The 20490-nt window shown below is 42.7% G+C and overlaps 1 protein-coding gene across 21 annotated transcripts in view; it reads left to right on the top strand.

Annotated features, from left to right (window-relative positions):
- Positions 1-20490, top strand: part of KALRN (kalirin RhoGEF kinase) — a 692612-nt gene that overhangs the window by 597881 nt on the left and 74241 nt on the right. For 13 of the 21 annotated variants that reach the window (XM_027536186.1, XM_027536241.1, XM_027536231.1 and 10 more), the window contains 3 exons: positions 12619-12902; positions 14314-14418; positions 17722-17817. In XM_027536186.1, the coding sequence (XP_027391987.1) occupies positions 12619-12902; positions 14314-14418; positions 17722-17817 (485 nt within the window). The remainder of the gene's footprint in view (positions 1-12618; positions 12903-14313; positions 14419-17721; positions 17818-20490) is intronic. The other 8 variants (XM_027536195.1, XM_027536309.1, XM_027536396.1 and 5 more) reach the window with 3 other exon arrangements.

The following is a 20490-nucleotide window of genomic DNA, read 5'->3' on the forward strand; positions in this document are numbered from 1 at the left end:
GAGAGTCTTCAGTTAAATACAGTAACTTACATAATGTCATTTTGAGGCTTTGTGTGTATTACTGGAGCTGAACTTGTTTATGTTCACACGTTCTGAAAAGTGGGAAATGTTACCATGTTAGGTAATAGGGTAAGGCTATTTTAGAGAGCTTACATTTAACCTGTGTGTGTGCTGTGTGCTTAGTCACTCAGTTGTGTCCGATCTTTGCGACCCCATGGACTGTAGCCTGCCAGGCTTCTCTGTCCATGGAGATTCTCCAGGCAAGAATACTGGAGTGCGTTGCCATGCCCTCCTCCAGGGGATCTTCCCAACCCAAGGATCGAACCCAGGTCTCCGCATTGCAGACAGATTCTTTAACATCTGAGCCACCAGGGAAGCCCACCTGTGAGCTTATTTGAAGGCTTAGGAGAAAGCAGTGGTGTGGATACATCCTGGACTCAGGAGTGGCCCTTCTCTGCCAGGAGAATTTTGCTTCCTTGCCAGGCATGGCACTTGGAAGCGTGGCCAATGAGGACAAGAAGCCAGAAGAAGACACCTTCCCCAGCCTTGGGACCTGACAGGTGCTTGTGTCATAACTAGAAGACTTCCTTGTGCTCATGATATGTTTATAGAAGAAAACAGATCCCAGGTGACCTCGGTTCCTACTGATGCTGATTCTTGTTGCCCTATTACAACTAGAAACCATTACTTAAACAAAAATTCTGTATTTAGGTTTTAGTCTAATATGTAGTTTAACACTAATAGGTTTCATACTAGTAATTCTGTATTTAGGTTTTATCCTTTATTCAGTCTCAGTTTAGGGAAGTTTTACCACAGTCTTTTGGTGGTGATGTTTTGAACTGTTCAGAAGCCTTTTCAGAGAGTTTCCTATTCCACAGTTTAGAAAAAAAAAAAATGTGCATTCCTCTCCAGAGGCTGTGGACAAGTCTCAGAGATAAAATACTATCGATGAAACTAATGTCTAGAATATTTGCTCTTGGAAGAGAAGTAGAGCTCTGTTCACTGACTTTTGCCTGATTTGATGTGTCAAGCTTCAGAATTCTTCGCCCTTAACTTCCAGAGCCAACTAGGGGGAATAGTTTATCATATGAGCCAGTGTGATAGCCTGTGACAGCCATGATGTAGCGTGTTTCAGTTTAGTTCAGTCACTCATTCATGTCCGATTCTCTGTGACTCCATGGACTGCAGTACGCCAGGCTTCCCTGTCCATCACCAGCTCCGGGAGCTTGCTCAAACTCTTGTCCAGTTGAGTCGGTGGTGCCATCCAACCGTCTCATCCTCTGTCGTCCACTTCTCCTGCCTTCATTCTTTCCCAGCATCAGGGTCTTTTCCAATGAGTCAGTTCTTTGCATCAGGTAGCCAAAGTATTGGAGCTGCAGCTTCAGCATCAGTCCTTCCAATGAATATTCAGGACTAATTTCCTTTAGGATTGACTGGTTTGATCTCCTTGCAGTCCAAGGGACTCTCAAGAGTCTTCTCCAACACCACAGTTCAAAGGCATCAATTCTTTGGTGCTCAGCTTTCTTTATGATCCAACTCTCACATCCATATATGACTACTGGAAAAACCATAGCTTTGACTAGATGGACCTTTGTTGGCAAAATAATGTCTCTGCTTTTTAATATGCTGTCTAGGTTTGTCATAGCTTTTCTTCCAAGGAGCAAGTGTCTTTTAATTTTGTGGCTGTAGTCACCATCTGCAGTGATTTTGGAGCCCAAGAAAATAAAGTCTGTCACTGTTTCCATTGTTTTCCTTATCTGTTTTCCGTGAAGTGATGGGACCAGATGCCATGATCTTAGTTTTTGAATGTTCAGTTGTTAGCCAGCTTTTTCACTCTCCTCTTTCACTTTCATCAAAAGGCTCTTTAGTGCCTCTTTACTTTCTGCCATAAGAGTGGTGTCATCTGCATTTCTGAGGTTATTGATATTTCTCCTGGCAATCTTGATTGTAGCTTGTGCTTCATCCAGCCTGGCATTTTGCATGATGTATTCTGCATAGAAGTTAAACAAGCAGGGTGACAATATACAGCCTTGATGTACTCCTTTCCCAATTTGGAACCAGTCTGTTGTTCCATGTCCAATTCTAACTGTTGCTTCTTGACCTGCATACAGATTTCTCAGGAGGTAGTTAAGGTGGTCTGGTATTCCATTTCTTTAAGAATTTTCCACAGTTTGTTGTGATCCACACAGTCAAGGCTTTGGTGTAGGCAATAAAGCAGCAGCAGATGCTTGTCTGGGATGGGGGAGGGGATGGACTCAGTGCTCTTTGATGTCTCTCGTCCCTCTGCCTCTGGCTCAGAGAGAAGATTACACAGGTGAAACTGAGGCCAAGGAAACATGACAATGAACAGTTGGAAATTTTATTTTACTCTGCATCCAGTGGCCTCCTGCCAGAAGTCGAAGTAGAAATTGTGGGAACACGGCACTGAAGCAACCAGCAGTAGTCAATGGAGATCTGGACTGAATTAGAACAGAATTCCAAAGAATTCATCTATATTAGAGCCAGGGATGCTGACTTTTAACTCTTGTGGAGATTGCTTTTCTGTTGGAGAAGATCCCGATATGAAGAGCTAACGTCCCAGTGGGCTTTGAAGATGAAAAGGATTCCTGCCCTATATGGATGCCACTGGGATTTGGAATTGTCCCTGTGGTTCAGATCTCTGCACCTGCTCCAGGATAGGGCCAGCAGGGAAGAGAAGGGGACCAATAAGTAGAAAGTAAATAAGAGAGAGCTCAGAAACTTAACACAATGTTGTTAGTCAAGCATGTGTGCTAAGTCACTTCTGACTCTGTGACCCCAGGGACTGTAGCCCACAAGACTTCTCTGTTCATGGGATTCTCCAGGCAAGAATACTGAAGTGGGTTGCCATTCCCTTCTTCAGAGGATCTTCCCAGCCCAAGGGTCGAACCCGAGTCTCTTATGTCTCCTGCCCTGGAAGGCAGGTTCTTTACCACTAGTGCCACCTGGGAAGCTAGTACAGTCAACTATTCTCCAATATAAAATTTAAAAAAATTTGTAAAAACATAGAGCCCAAAGCCATGTGCTTTTGAGGCTCAGCGTGGACCTTCATTTGATATTTTTAATTTAATGAGAAAAATAAGACAGATATTATAAGTCATAGAGATCTGAACGTTAAAAATATATTTTAAAAAGCATAAAAATAGCCTGAGTAGAGTGGTGAAGAATGATAAGTTGGCAAGGGACTTACTGGAGAAGAAATTCCTGAACTAAGTGTGTAAAAGCTATGACTTAATAAGCAGGAAACAGGGTTTGCACTATGCATTTGGGACTTGAATCAGGCTAAGAGGTGAGGGAGGGAATATCCTGAGCCAGGCTGTTTGCCAGCTTTAGTCTAAGGTTGTGGTAGGAGCAATCGCAAGGGCAACAAGTTTCCTAGTTTTTGGACCAGGCTGATTCTCCCACATGTCCTGTTGCTGTCACCGTAGCAGCTTTCCTTTGCTACCAAGTGGCCCAGACACCAAGACAGGCAACCAAGTGGTTTTCAGGGAAGTCAACCATGCCAGGAACTGGGGGTGCCTTGCTTCAGGACCTCATTGGCAAGTGCAACCAGGAGACCATTTTTGCTAAACATTCTGCGAAAAGACCTGCCAGGGCCCTTCTGTTGTATCATGAAGGATACACTAATACTGTAGGTTTTGTGCTCTCCATGCTTATAAACAATTGAACTTGTGGGTTTATTACCCAGAGAATTGCCTTCTTGACCTTCCTTCCCATCATACAACCTTCTCTAGATGTGCAATTTCCAGTGTGAAAAAAAAAGGGTGTGATACTTCTGATTTTTATATTAAGTAAATTATTTATAGAAAGCCAAAGAAAACAAATGTTTGGGCATAGATAATCTCTATAGGCAGATGTATTTGAATGCATTCACATTACATATAACTTAGGACATTGAGAGCAATAAGAATGAGTTTACAGTTATTCTTGTATCATTGGAGCTGAAGCAAAACACAATAACAGGTGTTTAAAGGACTTTTTTATAAATATCTAATGATTATAGAAATCTTTGTGATTTCTTCTGATTTCAGCTACTGGAGTCAAAACTTCCAAAACAATATTATGATGAATACCAGCAAGAATTTTATAGACCTATTGTCCATCTAGAGGGTGGGTGATGAGGTATGACTAATAAAGAACAGCTAAACCCCAAATCTTTTAGCAATTACATAATACAGTGTATGAATTACATACTGTGTCTATGTATTACGAATCACATCTGCCTTTGGGATGTGATTGAATACCGTCACTGAACTGCAGAAGACTGGATGAAATGAGCTTTCCTTCTTGAGTTGTGCCCGTGGAGTCAATGTATAAAATGGTGGGCCAGCTTAGTGAGTTATGCATCTGGGCACTCGTAACCCCCAAAACCTTGGGTGCCATCTGTGCATGTGTGTACTCTGGGATCCCAGCCCAGCCCTTCTGAGGACACCATTCCTGGTCTGTGGGACTACTAAACACACAAAACTAATAGAACTGCCTTCTTTTTGTCTAGGAGTTGTGGTCCTTCACTTTCAACCCACTTTGAGATCAGTGAAAAGAAAGCTGAACCTGTATTTTGTGATTAGAAAACTGGCAGATGACAGATCTGTGGATGCAGCTGTATCCTAAATTTGCATTCTTTGGTGACTTGTACACAATGTATTCTTTAGGAATAGTTTTGCAAAATTTACACTAGAGCAAAAAGAAAGTAGAAGCTTTTCTTTTTTAGGTGTAACATTAAAAGTGAAATAAATATGAGGCAAAACATTTCAGGAAGAAAATTTAATTTATAAATGAACAAAATTTCTAGTATATTCAGTCACTACCCCTGTTGTATACAAATATCTTATATTTTGGTTAATAATGAAAGGTTACGCAACTAAAAGAATATACAGCATAAACAGTGGACTTACTAGGATGTGTTCAAGTATGTAAACTCTCATGGGCTTTATTCCAATTTTCATCTTTATGTCAAGCAGACAGCTCTCATCTCCTGTGGTGCTTAGAAACATGATTCTTGAATACCTAAAATTATGGAACCTTTCTCTCAAGGCTTAGACCAATAATGTTGATATGTTTATTCCAACCCCATGATGTTATCTGAGACCCTAATATTCACAGCAAGGGAACATTTCATGCAAAGATGGGCTCAATAAAGGACAGAAATGGTATGGACCTAATAGAAGCAGAAGATATTAAGAAGAGGTGGCAAGAATACACAGAAGAACTATACAAAAAAGATCTTCACGACCCAGATAATCACAATGGTGTGATCACTCACCTAGAACCAGACATCCTGGAATGTGAAGTCAAGTGGGCCTTAGAAAGCATCACTACAAACAAAGCTAGTGGAGGTGATGGAATTCCAGTTGAGCTATTTCAAATCCTGAAAGATGATGCTGTGAAAGTGCTGCACTCAATATGCCAGCAAATTTGGAAAACTCAGCAGTGGTCACAGGACTGGAAAAGGTCAGTTTTCATTCCAATCCCAAAGAAAGGCAATGCCAAAGAATGTTCAAACTACCACACAATTGCACTCATCTCACACGCTAGTAAAGTAATGCTCAAAATTCTCCAAGCCAGGCTTCAGCAATACCTGAACCATGTTCAAGCTGGTTGTAGAAAAGGCAGAGGAACCAGAGATCAAATGGCCAACATCCGCCGGATCATCGAAAAAGCAAGAGAATTCCAGAAAAGCATCTATTTCTGCTTTATTGACTATGCCAAAGCCTTTGACTGTGTGGATCACAATAAACTGTGGAAAATTCTGAAAGAGATGGGAATACCAGACAACCTGACCTGCCTCTTGAGAAACCTGTATGCAGGTCAGGAAGCAACGGTTAGAACTGGCCATGAAACAACAGACTGGTTTCAAATAGGAAAAGGAGTACATCAAGGCTGTATATTGTCACCCTGCTTATTTAACTTATATGCAGAGTACATCATGAGAAACGCCAGGCTGGAAGAAGCACAAGCTGGAATCAAGATTGATATCAATCACCTCAGATATGCAGATGACACCACCCTTATGGCAAAAAGTGAAGAGGAACTAAAAAACCTCTTGATGAACGTGAAAGAGGAGAGTGAAAAAGTTGGCTTAAAGCTCAACATTCAGAAAACTAAGATCATGGCATCTGGTCCCATCACTTCTTGGGAAATAGATGGGGAAACAGTGGAAACAGTGTCAGACTTTATTTTTCTGGGCTCCAAAATCACTGCAGATGGTGATTGCAGCCATGAAGATGCTTACTCCTTGGAAGGAAAGTTATGACCAACATAGATAGCATATTCAAAAGCAGAGACATTACTTTGCCAACAAAGGTCCGTCTGGTCAAGGCTATGGTTTTTCCAGTGGTCATATATGGATGTGAGAGTTGGACTGTGAAGAAGGCTGAGCACCGAAGAATTGATGCTTTTGAACTGTGGTGTTGGAGAAGACTCTTGAGAGTCCAGAGTCTTCCAGAGATCCAACCAGTCCATTCTAAGGGAGATGAGTCCTGGGTGTTCTTTGGAAGCACTGATGCTGAGGCTGAAGCTCCAATACTTTGGCCACCTCACGCGAAGAGTTGACTCATTGGAAACGACTGATGCTGGGAGGGACTGGGGGCAAGAGGAGAAGGGGACGACAGAGGATGAGATGGCTGGATGGCATCACTGACTCAATGGACGTGAGTTTGGGTGAACTCTGGGAGTTGGTGATGGACAGGGAGGCCTGGCGTGCTACAATTCATGGGGTTGCAGAGAGTTGGACACGACTGAGCGACTGAACTAAATATTCACAGCCATTCAGTTGCCTGGTCATCAAGCCCATCAGAAGCTCCTGTTCCTAGGGATACCCTGTAGGTAAAGAGGCATGTGTCATCTCCAGGGAGTAACCTGTACTGCTTAAACTTCTTAATCGTGGGAGGGTGGACAGCAATGACCTGGTAGCCCAAGGATGTGACTCCTTATACTCCAGTGAGATTTTAGGCATTGATTGTAAGTTATTCTATGTTGGAAGGGAGAATAGCACAGAATAGCAACTGGTAACCCTAAGTTTTTCTTTGTTTTCATGAAGCATAGCACTTTGAGGTTAAAAATGGCCTTACGTTATCTAGTCTAGCCTTTAGAAGAACATACAGATGTAGTGAAGGAAGATACAGAGTAGAATCACAGACATGGAACTAGGGGAGATAGTTATGGTTTTATTACTTTTTATGTAACTTAGATGGTACTTCCAGTGGAAGTATAACATTTGTTATAAGCACTTCACAAATATTTATTCCTTAATCCTAATAACAGCCCTATAGGGTTGATACTAATGTTATCTTCATTTACTGATGAGAAAACTGAGATAGACAGAGATCAAGTAATTGGCCCAGTGGTAGGGCAAGACTTTGAATGCACTGTGTCTAATCTGACCATTTTATGGATGAAGAAACAGAGGCCTGAATGTCTGTCCAGTGCTGCCATCTCTCTGTTGCCATCCATTAGGTAGGCACCAGTAGATTATTCTTGAATCATATAATCAAGGCAGGGAAATTATGCCACTTATACTGAAAGAAGTTTTCTTTTTTAATCTGCTTGAACAAAATATCATTAAGAGATGAATGTTGGTGTCAAGAATTCTCTAGTCATCGGTGAAGCTTTGGAATGTGTTCTGTGACCATGCATCATGTCTACTTTTCTTAGATACTAAGGAAGAAATTGGGCAGTTTAGAGAGGTGGCTAGGGAATTAAATTAGAACATTATCTAGATACAAAAATAAACTCAAAATGAATGAAAGACCTAAGCATAAGACCAAATACAGTACTGTAAAACTCCTAGAGGAAGATGTAGGTGCACACTACTCTTTGACATAAATCACAGCAATATTTTTTTGTCTCTCTACCCTAGAGTAACAGAAACAGAAGCAAAAATAAACAAATGGAACCTAATTAAACTTAAAAGCTTTGGCACAACAAAGGAAACCATAAACAGAAGAGACAACTATGAGTTGGGAGAAAATACTTATGAACAATGCTAGCAACAAGGGATTAATCTCCAAAATATACAAACAGCTCATACAGCTTAATATTAAAAAAAACAGCAAACAACCCAATCAAAAAATGGCCAGAAGACCTAAATAGACACTTCTCCAAAGACATACAGATGGCCCACAGCCAGCCACATGAAGAGGTGTTCAATATTGCTAATTATTTGAGAAATGCAGATTAAAACTACAATGAGGTATCACTTCACACTGATCAGAATGGCGATCATCAAAGAGTCTAGAAATCACATGTGCTAGAGAAGATGTGGAGAAGAAGGAACCCTCTACACTGTTGTTGGAAATACGCATTGGTGCAGCTCCTATGGAGAACAATATGGAGATTCCTTAAAAACTAAAAATAGAATTATCATATGATCCAGTGATCTCATTCCTAGGCAGATATCCAAGGAAAAGTCTCATTTGAAAAGATACCTGCTCCCCAATGTTTATAGCAGCACTATTTTTAATAGCTAAGACATGGGAGCAACCTAAATGTCCATCAACAAATGAATCAATAAGGAAGATGTAGTGTGTGTATGTATATATATATATACACACACACATATTATACATATAATGGAATATTACTAATCCATAAAAAAGAATGACATAATGCCATTGCAGCAACATGGATAGACCTTGAGATTATCATTTTAAGTGAAGTCCAAATACCATAGTGTATCACTTACATATGAAGTCTTAAATGATATAAATGAACTTATTTACAAAATGGAAACTGACTCCAGACATAGAAAACAAGTTTATGATTACCAAAGGGGAAAGAGGGGGGAGGATAAATTAGGACTTTGGGGTTAACATATACACACTACTCTATATGGGCTACATGGGCTTCCCTTGTGTCTCAGTTGGTAAAGAATCCGCCTGCAATGCAGGAGACCTGGGTTCGATCCCTGATTGGGAAGATTCCCCTGGAAAAGGGAAAGGCTACCCACTCCAGCATTCTGGCCTGGAGAATACCATGGAGTGTACAGTCCACGGGTCACAAAGAATTGGACATGACTGAGCGACTTTCACTCACTACTGTATATAAATTCGATAAACAAGGATTTACTGTATAGCACAGGTAACTATATTCAACATCTTATAATAACCTATAATAGTGAAGAATCTGAAAAAATATGTATATATGTACACACACATATGTATAACAATCACTTTGCTATACACCTAAAACCAACATAACTTTGTAAATCAATTATAGTTCAATTAAAAGAAAGATTTAAAACAAGAAAATATGGCAAAAAAAAATTGTCTACCTACCTAGGTGGTAGGTACCTGAATGTTAATTTTTTTCTATATATTTTTCTCTGTCTTAAAAATATCTCATAGTAAAATCAACCTCAGAATATTTTTTTTCCTGATCTAGAAAGGATGGACATACCAAGGAACTTTATTACCTGCACATTACCTGTCTTCTCAGTGACTTAAAGCCAGATACCAACCTTATGAGGCAGTTTTTAATGCCTCAAGGCTAAAGATGAAGCCTTAGTTCAGAACCCTGGAGAGATGTAGAGGTGCCTGGATTCTGGTCCTAGCTTTATGACTAACTGATCTATGACCATGGAGTTCCCAAATACAAGCTTTCCTTGCAATACAAGCTTTCCTTGCCTTATCTGTAAAATTAGTGAGACTGAGATTGTTTTCATCATTGAAATGTTGTAACATATAAATTATATATAAATGTATATTTATATTATATTAATGTTGCATAGACTAGCAATGTGATGGTCCTTTTTACAATAATTATAGAGGCTAAAAGAATACATGGTATAAACACAAATGTTGGACTAAGATTAAATATATGTGTAGTGGAGTCAGATCTAGGTATAAATTTTGCTTCTCTGCCACTTACCAACACTGACCCTTGGTTTCTTGGAACACTCTATTTCCTAAAATGACAATCCTACTAAATAGTACCTATCTCAGCTTGGGGAGATTTGATGAAATAACAGTATTACTGTTGTAGTTGTTACAAATCAGTCAGTTAACTGTTGTGCCTGGAAAGGTACTAGAATAAATTTTCAAACAGCTCATTGCATCCATTTTTCAAAGACAGGATGAGCATCACGTGCCAATTATTCTTTGAAGTAGCAATAAACTAAGTATAAATTTGAGACTAAATGATGTCATATTCTTTCGCATTCAAAGTGATTTAGAGGCAGCCCTGCCTCAATACAGGACCCTAACTGTAAATGACAAATTAGAGGTTGCTTCCAATTCTTGAATTCTCTTTTATGTGGGCTGTGGTTGAATGGCCCTAATTGTTTTTCACAGAATAAACTTGAAACAAAAGTGAGAATACTCTTGATTTTTATTTGTACTTTGTAATCTGTCCACTTGCCACTAATCTGTGCAGAATGCACCAAAGCAGAACCAGATGACAGAGAGACAAGAAGAATGGTCAGTCAAAATTTGCATTCTTAAATCTCAAAGCCAGCCTATGGTTTGCCATGGAACAGAAAATGTATTCAGTCATCTGTCTGCGTAGTAGTACCAGGCACAGTTAATGTAGCTGGGCCTCTAGCTCTGCTGACATAACATATGCTGATATCTAAGTTTTGAAGGCTTGGATTTAATAGAACTTTGTGGTATCACATGGGTATGGTGAATGGAAAGCCTCTGCAGCTTATCGACAGAAAGATAAGAGGCCCACTACCAGTGCTTCTGAGATGTTTATCACCCAGGCTTCTGAGAACAAGAGTTTGGTCCATACCAAACACTTGAGAAATAATGTCAACACAACCAAGACCACAGCCAACACAGAATTCTCTTGAGATAAGATTACAACTTTGTCCTTAAAGAGACGTCAAGCAGGCCAGTCGATCCCCACATAGTCCCTGAGCTGAGCAGCCCTCTGAGTGTTCCTTCATACCAAGGGGCTTTAGGAGCTCAATTTTTAATGCTTCTACATGCAGATATTCTGCCGTTGTTTTCCAGAGTATGCACAGAACTCTGACCATAGCTAAGGAAGTTCCCACAGGGTCAACAGCCTGAGCTTGGTGCCTATGAGATCCACCAGTATAACAGCTGGAGGCAGCTCTCTATTGGCAAAAACATTGATTCACTTTAAGGCTTTATACTGAATGTATTGGGCAGGTCTAGGCTGTAGGGCCTCCAAGGCCAGGTTAGACCTCTAGTCTGGGTCTCAGATAAAGTCATTATAGGAAAAGATGATTTGGTCTTTGAGACAACTGGGTATGAAAAGTCACAGCAATACTCTGTTTAAATACCAGCATGTAAACTGGTACCAGGGTAAGAGGACCCATCAGGGGTGAGGTGAAACTGGTCAGGTGTTCTCCCAAGACCTTTCGCCATTGAGAAGCAGCAGCACAAAAGAGACTGCTCACCTTTGGTGTGTCATCCAGATACTAGCCCTATCACATCTTGCTTTGAAATGCCTCACATTCCTTCTTTTGTCCTCGCTGTGTCGTAGTGTGGCCTTCTGGATTCAGTCTTCTTCCCAGGGCTATGTTACATGTAGTTACCAAATTAATTAAAAGACAAAAGCCCTTTCTATCACCCCATTTCCCAGTAGAGTCTCATAATAAAATTCATACTCCTCTAGTTTATTATTAAATGTTTTCACTCTTCTTTCTGTCCAGTTTTCCTTCTGTTAATCTGTATTTCATTTAAAGGATCTATTTAAGGGCTGTGCTAACTTATTTTTCCATTTTCCTGCTTCTGTGCTTTTGTTCCTGCCATCTCCCCCTTTTGGAATTCCTTCTCTTCTATTCAGACACATCTTTTCCATTAAAGCTTTTCAGACCAGTCTTGCTGCCTACACTGATCTGACCCTCCTCTGAACTCTGTTTCTTTATCGTCTAGAGTCCATGCCAGCCCTTTGGCAATTAATCATATAGTGCTTTGTGCATTTATCTTTATTTTGCGTGTCCTGTCTTGCTCTTTGGCTCTTGTCTTTCTCGTTCTCTCTGTCTCTCTGTCTCTCTCTGTGTATGTAACTAAATAAGGGGTTTGAAAATAAAATCTGTCTTATACAACTTTAGAATACTCATCAGTGCTTTATGACATTGGTATCAGTTGATGAATCTCACTTAGAGGCTTGATTTTTTTTTCCATGAAGGCAAAGGTCTGTCGGAACAGGCAATGGCAACCCACTCCAGTATTCTTGCCTGGAAAATCCCATGGACGGAGGAGCCTGGAAGGCTGCAGTCCATGGGGTTGCTGAGGGTCAGACACGACTGAGCGACTTCACTTTCATTTTCATGCATTGCAGGAGGAAATGGCAACCCACTCCAGTATTCTTGCCTGGAGAATCCCAGGGACGGGGGAGCCTGGTGGGCTGCCGTCTATGGGGTCGCAGAGTCGGACACGACTGAAGCGACTTAGCAGCAGCAGCAGCAGTAGGGGTCTTTGTTTTCTACTACTACTGTATCCACAGCACCTGTGGATTGAGTGTTAGCTATTACCATCTGATAATAAGGGGGTTCCCTTGACCAGGATCTGCAGCTGGCCTTGACATTCGGCCTTGTGCCCTGCTTCCTGAGGCCGAGCTCTCTTATTCCCAGGCTGGCAGCCTACCTGAAGTGTCCTGACACAGCTATGGCTATCTGTTCTTCCTCCTCAGATGCGTACTCTCATTCCTCAAGTGAAAACGGAGGCAAGTCCGAGTCGGTGGCCAACCTGCAGGCCCAACCATCCCTGAACTCCATCCACAGCTCCCCTGGGCCCAAGCGTTCCACCAACACCCTGAAGAAGTGGCTGACGAGTCCCGTGCGCCGGCTTAACAGTGGGAAAGCAGATGGAAACATCAAGAAGCAGAAGAAAGTACGAGATGGTCGGAAGAGCTTTGACCTGGGATCTCCCAAGCCTGGGGATGAGACGACCCCTCAGGGAGACAGCGCTGATGAGGTAATTACACGAGGCCTCGGAGCCTTCCATCAGGAGGGGCTTCTGACATGCCTCATTCCTGGAGCCTCAAGAGGTGTCCTTCACCAAGGTTTGTGAACTAGCCGGATTCTAACTCCCCATAGTTGGTCTTGTTGGGCCTAGCTATTTTCCAGATCCCTAGTTTGAATGTAGTTCCCTGACTATACAGTAGGACCTTGTTGTTTATCCATTCTAACTGTGATAGTTTGCATCTGCCAACCCCAAACTCCCCGTCTATCCCTCTTCCTCCTCCACCCACCCTCTGGATGTGGCGGTCTAGGCCCACAGGGAGCCAGTGGTCACCAAGTCCCCAGTCTCTACTAAGGACTACATAAAACCTGCTAGGACTTCTATTTACTGATTTTTACAATGTTTGGTTGGTTGCTTAGGGCCTTAGTTGCCGCAGGCAAGGTCTTTAGTTGTGACCCATGGACGCTTAGTTGTGGCACGTGGGATCTAGTTCCTTGAGCATGGACTGAATGCTGGCCCCCTACGTTGGGAGCATGGAGTCTTAGCCGCTGGACTTCCAGGCAAGTTCCTGCTAGGCCTGTTTAGAATAAGAATAAAAGAATGGAGGTCATTTCACTTGGAAAACAAGAGGACTGTCTTTTGAGATTATGACTGTTTTCCAGTATGTTGAGCAGAGCCATATATGAAAGGGAGTATACAACTCCTGGTTGCTCCAGAGGGGAGTATTACACTTAACAGGTGAAGGTTTACAGTTGGCAAGGTTTCAGCCTTTAATAAAGCTCAACTAGAAATGGGCCTTCATGAAAACAAATGGACATCCATATTGGAAAGGTCTGGGAGAGCATATGACCTCACATAACAGTCAGAGAGACCCATGTTGACCTGATGGTCAGACTGGCCAATGATCTCTTATATCCCTTCCAAAGCTGGGATTCTGTGGTCAAAACATACAGGGTATTTGGTTACAGAATGAGATAACTCTTTTACCTGGCAAACTAACCTACTCTAGTCATTGACATGGCTAAGAAATTCTTCTTGATATGAAACCAGACTGTTTTTGTAGTTTTATGCTATCTGCTTTTTCTTCCTCTGAGAATGACAGTAGAGCCTGGTGACATTTAGACTGTGGTTTAATCATTGTTCATAAACTTAAAATGCTGGTTTCTCTCTGACCACTGTCTCAGCCTTTCTTTTCCTGGCTAACCAGTAAAGTAGATGTCTTTCATGTGTGTGTGTGTGTTTTCCCCATTTGGTCCTCACTGTCCTTTGAGATAAACAAGGGTGCCCATTCCACACAGGGAAAAATAGGAGTGTGTTGAGAGAGGAGGGTATCATATGTTGTTTTTTAAGAAATCCCAAGTCCTGAACCAACTGACATCTCTAAGTGTAGGAAACAGTGACTAATGCTGCTCTTTTGTTCTAGAAGAGCAAGAAAGGTTGGGGTGAAGATGAGGCAGATGAAGAGTCACACACACCCCTCCCCCCGCCTATGAAGATCTTTGACAACGACCCCACGCAGGACGAAATGGTAGGATCTTTTTCACACTTGAAAGAGCCATGTGTGAAATGTGATTTTGTTTAGTGTGTGTGGTGAGGGTAGTAATGCTCTCTCTCCCTTGTTGTCTCTTATGCCTCATGACTCCCAGATGATGCAGATTCCGTCTGTATTGGGTTATGGGGACTAACTTCAATCTGGGCAGTGTAGGGGTGGGTTCTCAAAGGGAGAATTCTCAAAGTGAGAATCTGCCTAGTACCAGGTCCTGCTGATGAAGGATAATGTCTCTCTCTTCGGAAACAGCAGATCCCGAAAGAAACTACTTGTCTCAAAGAGGAAGCTGAGATGGCTCTAGGTAGTGATCGTTCTGTTGTACATAACCGTTCAACCAATGTTTTAGCTGATGGTTTTTCTCATCCTTAACTCTAAACTCCAAATCACAGTAACTTCCAGTCAAGCGTGGTGCAGACAGCGTGAGGGATGGAGATGCTGCTAAGGGGAGGTTTTGCCATAGATGGACAAACCCAATATGCCAGGTTGCCCCAGTTCTTTGGTTTGCAAAACCCCCTGGCTCAGTGGCATGCAGAGGCTCGCTGGCGTTGGGAATGTGTGTGTCCCTGTGTCTCTGAGCACAGCTGATCATCCCAGCTGTTCTGGAGCAGAGCTCAGGCTGGATTTGCTTCCCAGTACCTTGCTGGGGCTCAGGCAGGTCCCTCCTTTCGTAGTGTAATCTGTCACCACCCTTCCTTACCACTGAAGTCTTCTCACTTCATCGCGTTTCTCTTGCTTCTCTCAGCATTTCTGTCCTAGAGGACTGGAGGCAGAGGTGGTGACTTCAGTGTTGTTTTATGGTACTGTTGGTGGTGGTTAGCCATCCCCCCAGGGTCTCCCTGGCTCTCTTGTGCTCTGTCCCGCATTCAGCAGCCCCCTCAGAGGTGGTGGGCCCAAGTTGCATGGGCAGGGAGCTGACCTTCACAGTGCCACCCAGGATACAATTCAGGAAGTACTGGGTACAGTTGCTTCAGAGTTCCTGGTGAGATCCCAGATCTTACTCGCATTCTCTCTGCTTTGCGTTTGGATCAGTTGTCCCCAGACGTTACTTGCACTCTTCCTCAGTGCTAAGCTAGAGGGACATTTTCCACAGACAGGCCAGTGACTGCAGTGTGAGTACTGCCCCCCTCGGTGACTCACCCATGAGAAGCACACAGTTACAGCCCCTCCTAAGGTGATGCTCTGACCCTGGACTGTTGGGAAGAGAAGAGGAAGCATGGCATGATACCCATCCTGGATTCCTAGAGGCAGAAATACCTTTGCCTTGAGATGGGAATGAAAACTAACCTGCTATGTTCCCAGAGGCCTATTGTGAAAGGTTCTAGAAGCAGTGAGAATGTGTGTGGGGAGCAGGGCGCTCAGGTCACATATCTACCATCCCACACTGCCCTCCACATGGAGGTGCCAACTTACAAGGAAGGATCATGAACCCTCCCCCTCGAAATCCGTCAAACACGGTTTGTTTTGGGGAAAGGATGTTGTGTTGTTTCTGGATAATCTTTAACTGTGAATGCAGCCTCACCCCAGACACAGGATTACAACAGATGGCATTAGCCCCTTTTAAGACAAGTGAACCTCCTCAGTCCTGTTTTTTATTTCTGAACTTCTGTTTTCCTGGAATATTTGGGAGTGGGACGAGCTTCAGAATTTTCTAGCAAATGGAATTGGAATTATTAAAATAAGTTTTAAATCAGTATAAAAGGAGTTTTAAAAAATTCACTCATTCTAGAATTATGCAGTTCTTTAATTCTCCTTGTTTCCTTCTATTTGTTCATATGCATATATGTTTTATTTTTATAATTCTAAATAGGCATATGATGTGTTCGGTGTTTTATATTTTTAATACCTATAAAATTAAATATAAACAATGTTTAATATTTCCTAAAATCTTATTAATTTTACTTTCATAACTGTAATTTTAATAGTTGAGGAGTATTACACTTATGTATCATAATTCGCTTGACCAACCTGTTTGGGGATATCCTGGGTTGTTTCTAATTTTTGCTGCTCTTGGTAATACTGCTGCAGATCACTTGGTACATACAGCATTTTTTCTTTTGACTTCCTTCCTTGGAATCAGTTCCCAGGGGGGTAGGATTACTAGATTGAGAAGTAGCTAACTTGGATTTCCAAAGAATAGTAAGCTGTTTTCCTGCTTTCCAGGAAAGGAAAAAGAGTGTTGCTCCCTTAATTACATTCATTTGATATTATTACCCCATCTCAGAAGCAAAAACCTCAAGTCAGTCTTAGATGAGACAACAAAAAATTTCCCTTTTGAAACTCTTCCCCCTAACTTAAGGAACAAGCTTGAATCCAGAGCCCAGCTGGGGAGTTCAACTTTCTACTCCCACAGTCGCTATGCCCGTTTGTCCTGGGCCCTGTGAACACCGTTGCCCTCTTCTTGGAAGTGCGGGGTGGGTTAAAGTTTACACATGCATGTAGGGTTAACCATTTCTCTCCCAGTTTCTTCTCCAGTAGGAAAAGGAAGAAAGCAAAAGCAAAAGCACTGTCCCTTGGGGAGCAGGGACGTTGACCAACAGTCCCATGGCCCAGTCCTCATTGCTAATGTGAAGGGAGGAGGAAGGCCCTGGCTTGAGCCTCCTTTCACTGTGAACAGGGTCGTCCGTGTGTGCCCCAGCATGAGAGGCACAAGGCCTGCTAACGCAGTCCTGGGCCTTTCCAGAGACAGTTGTGTTTGTGGAGGAGAGAGAGTATGTGTGTGTGTGTGTGTGAGAGAGAGAGAGAGAGAGAGAGAGGAGAGGGAGGCAGTTTCTGGTCTCCCAAGTGCCCTGCCCCTAGCATTTCTGCTTGACACAAAGTGACTGTCTGTACTAAAGATCTAAATCTCAGCAAAGCAAGGACAGTTTCTGTTTGGACACACTTGAGGCTAGGTTTATTGACCCCTCATTTCCTGGAATAGCAGTGGGCAGCCCTGTAGTGACCAAAGTCCTGTCTGCCCCCTCCCCTGTTGCTGTCAGTGGGCGCAGCCCTTCCCTGTTGGCCTCTTGGGAACTCAGTGACCCTCCCTGCAGCTCCTCTGGAGGCCTGCCTAAACAGAGCCTCATCTGGCCCTGCTTCGCTGCTGGCCAGAGCTCCTGACGAGGGGTCCGGCAGGCCTGCCCCACTCCTGCTCTACCCCTATCTCCCTGTGTCATCTCTTCCCTCTAAACATAGAGCTTTGCTTCCCTTGCCTGCTTTGAGCTTTGTACTTGCTGAGTTTCTTCCTAATTGCTATTCCTCATTCCTCGCTAATCTGCTTTTCCCTTGCTGCTCAATGTCTTGCAGTCCTCCTCTTTGCTAGCAGCCCGGCAGGCTTCCACCGAAGTACCTACTGCTGCAGACCTTGTCAGTGCGATAGAACAGTTGGTCAAAAGCAAGCTGGTAAGTGGGGTCCTGGAGGCAGTTCTGCATGTTTCACCTCCATGCGGCTCCCAGGCCTGACTTCTGTTTGCTGTGTTCTCCTTTGCACCTGTCTTCATTCCTCCTGTAGGATTGTTTCCAGCCAGTGATGATTTCTTAAAAACTGCACCTCAAAGTCCTTTTGGCTGTTTTTGAGAATGAGCCTGGGCAATTAACAGGTCCTTTTGGGATTGTGACATTGATGAAAGGTGAAAAGTATCAAGGACAAAGTAGCCTTCTGTAAGTCTGGTCCACTGGCCTGTAGGGAAGTGGCATCCGACTGATAACTGGTGTGTGTCTGGGTAGCCCTGAAACTAACTTTGCTCCTGAGACACAGAACATGGATTGGGTCTTGGAAAGCACTGGGTAATTTTATCTGGGGATGTCAGAGTCTTCTAGCTTACAAAGTCTTATAAGAGGAGGTTGCTGATGATAAAGGGGAGTGGGCAAAAGTATGTGGACACCTCATCACAAGAAATTAAGGGAGATGGTGCTTATCCCATCATGAATGTACACCACTGAAAACTGGTCTAGCTTGTGACTGTCTCATAGACTAAACAGACCATTAGAGGGAAGGGTTATGAGTCTGAGCTCAGGGTTTTGGCATAATGCCACTGAAAGAGCCCCTTTTTGGATAACTCATTTGAATAGGGCTATTCCTCTCCTCCCATATCTTTACCTTTGAGTGTATCACTACAGGATGACAACTTGAAGCATCTTTCTTTCCTTTGCTCCTATTCACATCATTCATTTGGTTTTTCCTACAGCTCTCATTAGGATAAATGTCTGTGCTTCTGCCAAACTTCTGTGGAGCAGTCCTGTCAATCAGCACCGTTTAAACCCTTCTCCACTTGGAAAAGGATGGATGCTCTCTAGGGAAAGCTGCCTGAATATAATTTTGATTATAGTAACTCCCTTTTCAAATACCCCAGCTTATAGAGGACCATTGAAATTTAACATATAGTACCTTCTTTTCTTTCTAATTTTCCTTACTAATTAAAAAAAAAAGATTAGCTGGTGTTTTTAGTGCTAGTATCAAACTGCTGAAGGTTGTCCCTGTTCCTGCCATCTCTGTCAATGCTGTGGTGGGGGCAGGGAGCCAAGGGGAGCTGAGAGCTCTCATGGGCACGGCACTGACTTCTCAAAGCCCGTCTCCCTGACCACTCCTCACTTCCTCTCCTCTCTACACTAATCCATAGACCCTCTTCATTCTCCAAATAACCATTAAATTTTTTTCCTTAAAAAATCATCCCTCTTTTTGCCTTTTCTCTTTTGCCCCTTTTTTTGCATTTTCTCTTCTACCACCTGAGCATGGGCCTGACCTCATGCCCAGAGAAGCCTTCTTAATCCTCCTCCCCATCATCTGCCTCCCAGCCTCACCAGCCACCCCCCCACCACATTGTCTCCCTACTTGGTGAGGGCTCCCTGCCTCCCTCTCCCCTCATGGCAGTGGTCTCTAATGTGGGGGTGCCTCCAGGTATACAGGATGGTTTTTTGAGGTACTGAAAGAAAATATTAGAATCTCTTTAACTCATCCTTTTAAAATGGTTTTGTGTATGTTTTATTATGTACTTAAAGGTAATACAGGAGTACAGAAACATAATTTATAAATAAGTTACTTGTTTTGGGAGTGCATGACTATAATCGTGTTCACTAATTGAAGTATATAATCAAAGTTTGGAAATCCCTGGCCCACAGATGAAGCCCAAACTTACCCAATACCGACATCCATGTGTTATTCTGGTCAATAAACTTGGCTCCAACCAAATTGTTTTCTTCACTGTCCCTAAACATGCATTTGGCTTCCTCCTCCCAAGTTTCTGTTCATACCACCCCGACTGCTCTGGAATGTTCTCCTATTTTTGCTTATCTAAAGTATAGCAGCCCCTCAAGGTCCCACTCAAATCTCATCTCTCCACAAGGGCCTTCCTGGCCAGCGCAGGCCAGGTTTCTTCTTGCAGAAGAAGTACCAGAACAGTTTCTGTGCAAACCACATGCTCCCTGGGACAGCTCTTAATAATCCCTTTATGTTACTTTTTAAAATATCTTCATCTTTTCATTTGCAGCTTACCTCCACAGCTAGATTATTAGTCATTTGGGACATTATTTCCTCCTCCTTGTGTTAGTGTATCCTAGTCTTTTATACTTACATCAGTAAACACTTGTTTCCAAAGTCTGTATTTTTCACATTTTGGATTACCATTTTCTTACTGATCCTGGTCACCTTCTGCTACTGTCATGAGCCTCGACAGGCCTCTAGTTTGTGTGGTCCATGGGTCACGTGTTTTCCCTGTGAGTACAAATATTGAGAAGTCCCATTAGAGTAAATGTCCCAGAGTAGAGGGAAGTGTAGGATAATGCTAGAGTTGTTCAGCCCTATAACAAACTGTCTAAAAATGGCAGTTGAATGAATGGCCTTTCAGTGGTGACTTTACCATAATAAGGACTTTAACTTCTTCTTCTACCAATAGCTACTTCTTGGGGACCTGCAGTAAACCCAGAATTACAGCAATTTCTTTGACCAAACATATAAAACCAAGCCCGTGTCACGAAAAGGAAGGCAAGAGCAGTGGTTTGATTTCTCAGAATCTTCTAACCAAAATTCCATCCTTTCTCATTCCTCTACTTGTCTCTTTCTTCCTATCCTATGTACCC

The sequence above is a fragment of the Bos indicus x Bos taurus genome, chromosome 1, assembly GCF_003369695.1.
Source record: "Bos indicus x Bos taurus breed Angus x Brahman F1 hybrid chromosome 1, Bos_hybrid_MaternalHap_v2.0, whole genome shotgun sequence".
NCBI classification, from domain to species: domain Eukaryota; kingdom Metazoa; phylum Chordata; class Mammalia; order Artiodactyla; family Bovidae; genus Bos; species Bos indicus x Bos taurus.